General features: G+C 34.1%; 1 protein-coding gene across 1 annotated transcript in view; it reads left to right on the forward strand.

The window, feature by feature from the left end:
• The window catches only part of LOC137644041 (dopamine receptor 2-like), a 681,134-nt gene extending 676,025 nt beyond the window's left edge, over positions 1 to 5,109 (forward strand). Inside the window, exon 3 of the mRNA XM_068376940.1 lies at positions 2,676 to 5,109. Within this exon, the coding sequence (XP_068233041.1) occupies positions 3,217 to 5,109 (1,893 nt within the window). The 5' untranslated portion in view covers positions 2,676 to 3,216. The remainder of the gene's footprint in view (positions 1 to 2,675) is intronic.
• Positions 5,110 to 7,500: the final 2,391 nt, after the last annotated feature.

Raw genomic sequence — 7,500 nt, forward strand, 5'->3', positions numbered from 1 at the left:
TAATGGTTAGTTTTAAAATAAGACAACAGAAAAACACCTATATAATTCAATATATATATATATATATATATATATATATATATATATATATATATATATATATATATATGTATGTATGTATGTATATATATATATATGTATGTATATATATATATATATATATATATATATACATATGTATATATATGTGTGTGTGTGTGTGTTATTAACCATATATTCATAAGACCAGACCAGACATCAATAGAGGCAATAAGCGCTAAGAAAAGAGCCCAGTACTAAAACCTGTACCTTACGTGGAATCACCGAAGGATCCACTTCTATGCGAATCGATTATTAAAGATAATCTATTTGAATAAACCGACGGTGAACTCTTCCTATATCAGTAGTCAATCATCGTCACTGCAACACCCCCCCCCCCCCCTACCACCACACCTCATCCCCTCAGGTTCTATCCACAATGGGAATGGACCAATTCATTTTCACCGACAAAGACACAGCTGTGGAATTAATGACAAGAGTGAAATTGAGTGGAAAGGATTTTCAGGCTCTGACTAGTGGGCGATATAGGTTCGGGCATGAGAAATCACGAGATACATGTTTGATGTATTATTTTGTATAATTTATTTTCTTATGTCATTTATTGATTCAAAGAATTATATAAATTTATTGTTTGTGAAATGAAAAGGTACACAGTACAATTTGTAATAGTTTGCTATCGTTGATTCATTGACTCAGTGGGATTTTATGTAGGAAAATGTAAATGTAACATATTGCTCCAATTTTTCACCATTTATTTCGTACCTAAATACAGTAGGTTCTATGATTTTAGTCTTATATAGGTTACTGTTCATCCTGACAGGGACTGTATTATTATTATTATTATTATTATTATTATTATTATTATTATTATTGTTATTGTTGCAATTATTATTTTTATCATATTATTACTATTTACACAATCAAACAAAACATCTGTGAATGGAACAGTCGCATGATACAACTATTCAAGATCTAGTAGATGTTTTTTTTCACATACAAAACTAAAAATCTTAGACAAGACCAAGTTTCTTTTCTTTTATTTGTACTGATCTTTCTATTATTAGAAGTAAATGATACAATAATAACTCTACAGTTAATAGACGCCATATTTCACTACCAACCTTTACATTGGAAAGGGAAATTACATAATTGTAATTCCCCTTGCCTCTCTGCATTACTTTAAATTGGACAGCTTTCCTAATTATGAATAAAAAAGGAAAGCGCGAAAAATACCTTACATGATTAGTTTGAGTTATTACATAGAATATGTACAAAGGTATATGATATTTGATGAGGTAAAAATGTTAAATTGTTTTTATTACATTAAATAACTAAACATCATTTGGTTCGAGTCTTTTTCTGAAATCAATTATTATACATTACAGATCCTCATTTAGTAATAAAACGATATTTTATTTATGTTTTTTAATATTTGTAAAAAAATTTAATTATACTCCTTTAGAAATAATGTCTAGTTAAAGGCTTGTTTTTTTATTTCTTGACAAAATCTCCAGTAAATTCTGTTACTAAACTTTAAATACAAGAAAATTCCAGCTACCACCACCAAAATATAACTTTTTGGTCTTCTCTTGGTATGAATATCTGTGTTTAATGAAAGGAAAAATTTATTTACATATGTTTTAGAAGTTTATACGCAGAAGAATTTCACGCAATTGTCAGACAAATGTAAACTTAATTAGCCAGGAAGGTTTGGACGCGCAATATATGATAATCCTCGGGAGAAACCTTGAATAATTTGGCAGTTGCTTTCGAATAAGGCCTCATCAGTTTGAGTACAATTTGCCATGAGAAAGGTGCAAAAGATGCTGGTTTTATTAATTTTTCTTACTACATTTCACATATTCAAATATTTCCTATAACATTTGATTATATCTCTAAAATCCTCATTTTAATATGAAACCATTCATTTTATATATACAGTATATATATATATATATATATATATATATATATATATATATATATATATATATATATATATATATATATATGTATGTATATATATATATGTATATATATATATATATATATATATATATATATATATATATATATATATATATGTATATATATATATGTGTGTGTGTGTGTGTATGTATGTGTGTGTGTCTGTCTATCTGTGAATATATACGTATATTTTTCTATGTATAGGAATATTGGTAGTCAGGCACATATGTTTCTTTTAATCGCGTATTAAATGTGGAACATATGCGCACGTTGTAGAGAAATTCTGATAGTTATTAGAATTTATTTTTAAGTAGGAGTTTTTTCATCATTTATGAAAGTCATCTTATGCTATAAAAGAAATACAATTCTTATTAGATATACAGTTTATTACTAAACAAATTTCATATACAGATGAATTTTTAATGATTAACCCATCTATTTAGATGTCAATTTTAAAAATTACTGTGTTCTCTGGGTATGTATATATTCTCATATGAAATTATATCTTTTTTGTTATTTTTTTTTTTTTTTTTTTTTTTTTTTTTTTTTTTTTTTTTTTTTTTTTGGTGGCAGGTAATCCGTCTAGAATATAGATGATAATTATGATTTCATGCCAATTGTTTTTTAATACTTTATTTACTAATATTCCTTTTTTTCTTTCTTTGCAGGTTGAAACTATGGGAGGTGTTGAAATGGCGATCGAGGAATTTAATAACAGATTTGGAAATCAAAAAGCTATGTAATTAGAAGTGACACTGGGCAAATGCCTCGCCTCTCATGATGATTGTGAACGCACTTTGTAGTGGGTGATGCTCTGTGATTAAAACTGGAAACAAATCAATGCCTCCATGAGACACAGACGAACAAAGTATATCGTTTAGACTTTTCTTTGTCTTTTTTTACGCGTTAAAGCGATCTATTCATTATGTGCGAAAGTATTTTCCAACAATTAATTGAATATTACTGAAAATAGAAGTATTCACTATCAAGATGAAAAAATATTGGGCCATTTTTCACTGGGGGTGCGCGCCAACTTCATTCCGAAAAGATTCAGGCGGTTTGAGGTGTAGCTGACTTCTTGCACAGAAATCACTACTTGTAGGTCACTATCAGTGCACTCAGAATCCTCTTCTTCATCCATTCCCTTCTTCAATCTAGTTCGTCAGTTCTCACCTCTACTGGAATCCCTCACTATACATTATCAAAAAGATGATACCCCGCATTACAAACAATCGCACCGCCAACTGGGGAAAGCATGTCCACAGCCTCTTCAGCCTCAAAGTCTCGGATTTCAAGCATGAAAAATCTCGTGTCAACTTGGATAATAGTCCATTCATCCTTGAGGAATATGAGTCCCATAGTGAGGCAGGTGAGGGATGGCCTCCTCCAGTAGCAGGATCACCAGGAAGACATGAATCTTCTACCACCACAACCACGCTCTCGCCTTTAACCAGGTGGGGTAATGGTCACTTTGCAAGGAAGGAGTTGCCTACACATTATGATGAGGCAATAGATGCTGACGAAGGTGGATACCTACCACCTTCTTATCAAGTTGACGACGATGAAGAAGGGGACCATTCAGGGTCAAGCACAGCCACCACCTTACCTGACCTGACAGGAACTTTTGCCCTGCATGATGATGACGACGATGAAGATAATGCGGTTGGCAAGGACTTTTTCCATAGAGTGAGAGGGACTGGAGGATTTAGCACGAGGTATGGTATAAACTTTGCCATTGATACCTCCGACCGCAGTGACTCGCAGTGGTGGTTCAGGACATCAGACACAGCAGGACCTGTGCTCATCGATGCCCATAACAATGCCACAGATTGGGTAAATGATACTTCTTTGAACTGGGCGTCAGACATCTCTGCAACTGTTGCTAATGAAACGATAGCATGTTCAAATCTCTCGCACAATGACTCAAGATGCACAGGGGAGGGAGACGGACCTTTAATCATCACTCCAGAGAGCTTATCTCTTTGTCTTCTCCTTCTCTTTTTTGCTGTGTCAACTATTTTTGGCAATGGTCTTGTCATCGTAGCTGTAGCTCGCGAGCGTTATCTTCACACTGTCACCAACTACTTTATCATGTCTCTGGCTGTAGCTGACTGTCTTGTTGGAGCCTTAGTCATGCCCTTCAGTGCCCTTTATGACTCGTTTGATTACTGGCCTTTTGGACCTGATTTTTGTGACGTCTGGCGTAGTTTTGATGTTTTAGCGTCAACGGCGTCTATACTTAACCTTTGTGTCATATCACTAGACAGATACTGGGCCATTACAGATCCCTTCACATACCCGAGTAGAATGTCTCCAAGAAGAGCTTGTATGCTCATTGCCCTGGTATGGGTTTGTTCTGCGCTCATATCATTCCCGGCCATAGCTTGGTGGAGGGCCGTCTCCGAACCCCATCCTCCAGGGAATTGTCCCTTCACAGAAGATTTGTCATACTTGGTTTTCTCTTCAACGATAAGTTTCTATGGTCCATTATTCGTGATGGTTTTCACTTACTTTCGCATATATAGAGCAGCCACAGAGCAAACGAAATCTCTGAAATTAGGTCAGAAGTTAGTGTCTTCGATGGGTGATGGAGAGATGGAGCTGACTCTCAGAATTCACAGAGGAGGAGTGGGTGGCAGTGGAGGAGCGAGTAGTAACGGCAATGGCATGCCAAGGGCCCATTATCCTGCAGGGAAAACCTGTAGCTATGCCCCGGAAAATGGAGGGCTCGGAGACTCTCATGCCCTGAGCTCGCCCTTAGATGACGGTGAAGGGTGCCCACTGGGCCCCATGCATGAGGGTTCCTCACCTGACAGCTCAACGAAAATGGTAGCGAGAAATATTAAAAACTTTTCCATATCAAGGAAACTTTGTAAATTTGCCAAAGAGAAGAAGGCGGCCAAAACCCTAGGCATAGTGATGGGGGTCTTCATTGTTTGTTGGTTGCCGTTCTTTGTCACAAACCTCTTGTCTGGTTTATGTGGAGAACAGTGCATCCGGGAACCTGCATTGGTTGGGGGCGTCGTCACCTGGCTGGGTTGGATCAACTCGGCAATGAATCCTGTTATATATGCTTGTTGGGCCAAAGATTTTCGAAGGTAAGATAACAGATATTACTTGTGTATAAGTCATTACAGTGTGATAGCCATTGAGAAAAATTTAATGTCAGTTTTTATTTCAAAATATTCCGGATACTTGATTTAGAGTATCTAAATCAGATCCCAGGTAAATAATAGTAAATTCTGATTTAGCCTAGTTTCTTACTTTTGTAATAAAGCTTTCATAAGCTTTTCACTTTTTTCAAAGATCTAATCAGTAACAATTTCCATAATCGATAAAAACAATTGACAAGCGTAAAATTATCAAATCCATTAGATTCGATATTAAAAAACAATACATTGGAGTATTAAATTGGAACATTAAATCAGCAAAAATTAACGTTTAGCAATCAATTAATTGATGAGAACCTTTAAAATAATAAGTCTAACTTAAATTTTTTTTTTTTAAAGATTTACATTTTATTTATCTTTAAGTGTATAATTAACTACTAAAGGAAAATAGAAATACTCATTAAACATGTAATTCAGTCAACTATTATTACAGGCAAATTACTAGTAAGTATTGAGTTTTATCAATATACCGTATGGGTATAATTCAGGCAAAAATATCTAATATTCCATTTAGAAGCTTTAGTTTATCACAATGCCAAGTCATGTAATTGTTAATAGTGTTCTAAAAATTCTTCATTGTTCCAAATATGTTATTATAGAGGTGCATGTTATAAGTGTTGTTTATTATAATATTACCAAGATTTTTTTACGATGTTCAATTATTTAGTAAGGTACAACTTAACTTTAAGAATGTTTTTTATGTAGCATATATACACACACATACACACACACACACACACACACATATATATATATATATATATATATATATATATATGTGTGTGTGTGTGTGTGTGTGTGTGTGTGTGTGTGTGATGTTTATGTCTGAAATGCTATTACGTTAAATGGGTCGACGCCTACGTCTGCCGTAAGCCTGAGGGTTTTTTCAAAGATGAAGGAAAGAAGTACTCTTAATCCATGAACGTATCGATTCAAGTTACATATCCGTAAGCTCCTTCTGATGACATCTATGTGAAGTACACTTAAAACTCTCTCTCTCTCTCTCTCTCTCTCTCTCTCTCTCTCTCTCTCTCTCTCTCTCTCTCTCCTAAAGTTAGAATTCATTGGCTTCAAAATTCTCACAGTTTGCCGAAGAATATTTTCTTCTCTTCCAAAGAAGGACAAATAATCGGGCATAAAATAATCTTCCATTGTCCACTTCTGAAGGCTTCTCTAAGAAGTAGACTTCTCTGAGTACTGTAGAAAATAAAGAAATATTCGTCACAAGTAAATTAAAACCTTTTTGTGAAAAAGGTTTCTCTGGGTGTAGGCGTAAAAAAAAGATAAAAAAAAATAAAGGAAGAGCGAGGGAACACCGTTCCTTCTCCAAGGAATTGTGATGTGCTACAAGTTTCAAGCTTGGAGAAGATATAATGAAGTTAAGTGAGTGAAAAAAAAAAAAAAGATCTGGCCGGATCAGATTATTGTTTGTGGGCATTCAAGGACTTGAGATCTATTCATCTTTTTTTCTTGCAATTTTTTATCATTTCAAGAGATATTTATATCAGCGAAATTTAATTACTTTCTCTACATTTTGCATTTTACTTTTATAATTATAAGGTATTGGATGTATGTATGTGGGTGTGTGTGTATTTGTGTGTGTATATATATATATATATATATATATATATATATATATATATATATATATATATATATATATATATATATATATATATATATATATATAAATCATCAATATCAGCCTTTACTAGTCCACTGTAAAACGAAGGCTTCCACTTGCGTCTGTTTATGGTCATTCTGGGCCAGTCCACGCCCGCAAACTTTCTTAAGTCGCCAATCCATCGTCTTCTCTTCCTTCCCCTGCTTCTTTTACAATCTCATGGGGCCCATTCTGTTATTCTTAATGCCCATCTAGTGTCAGTCATTCTCATTATATGTCCTTCCCATGTCCACTTCTTTTTTTTACATGTTGTTCGAATATTCTCTACTTTAGTTTACTCTTGTATTCATGCTGCTCTTTTATGTCTAGTAGTGTTATTCCCACCATTATTGTTTCCATAGCTCTTTCAGTTGTAACTATATTATGTTCAAAGGCTTTAGTAAAGCTCTAAGTTTCTGATGCATAAGTTAATACTGGTAGGACCATTTCATTAAATACTTTTCTTTTTAGAGAAAGTGGCATTTTACGTTTCTTAATCTCATTTTGTTTACTAAGCGCTCTCCATCCCATGTTTATCCTTCTTATAATTTCGTAATTTCGGTTTCGTGTCCTGAGGAAACAATTATTATCTGTCTTAAGTACGTAAATTCATTAACAACCTCTAGAGCAGGGCTACTCAACTGGCGGCCCGCGGTCCGA

This window comes from Palaemon carinicauda, chromosome 7 (assembly GCF_036898095.1).
Source record: "Palaemon carinicauda isolate YSFRI2023 chromosome 7, ASM3689809v2, whole genome shotgun sequence".
NCBI classification, from domain to species: domain Eukaryota; kingdom Metazoa; phylum Arthropoda; class Malacostraca; order Decapoda; family Palaemonidae; genus Palaemon; species Palaemon carinicauda.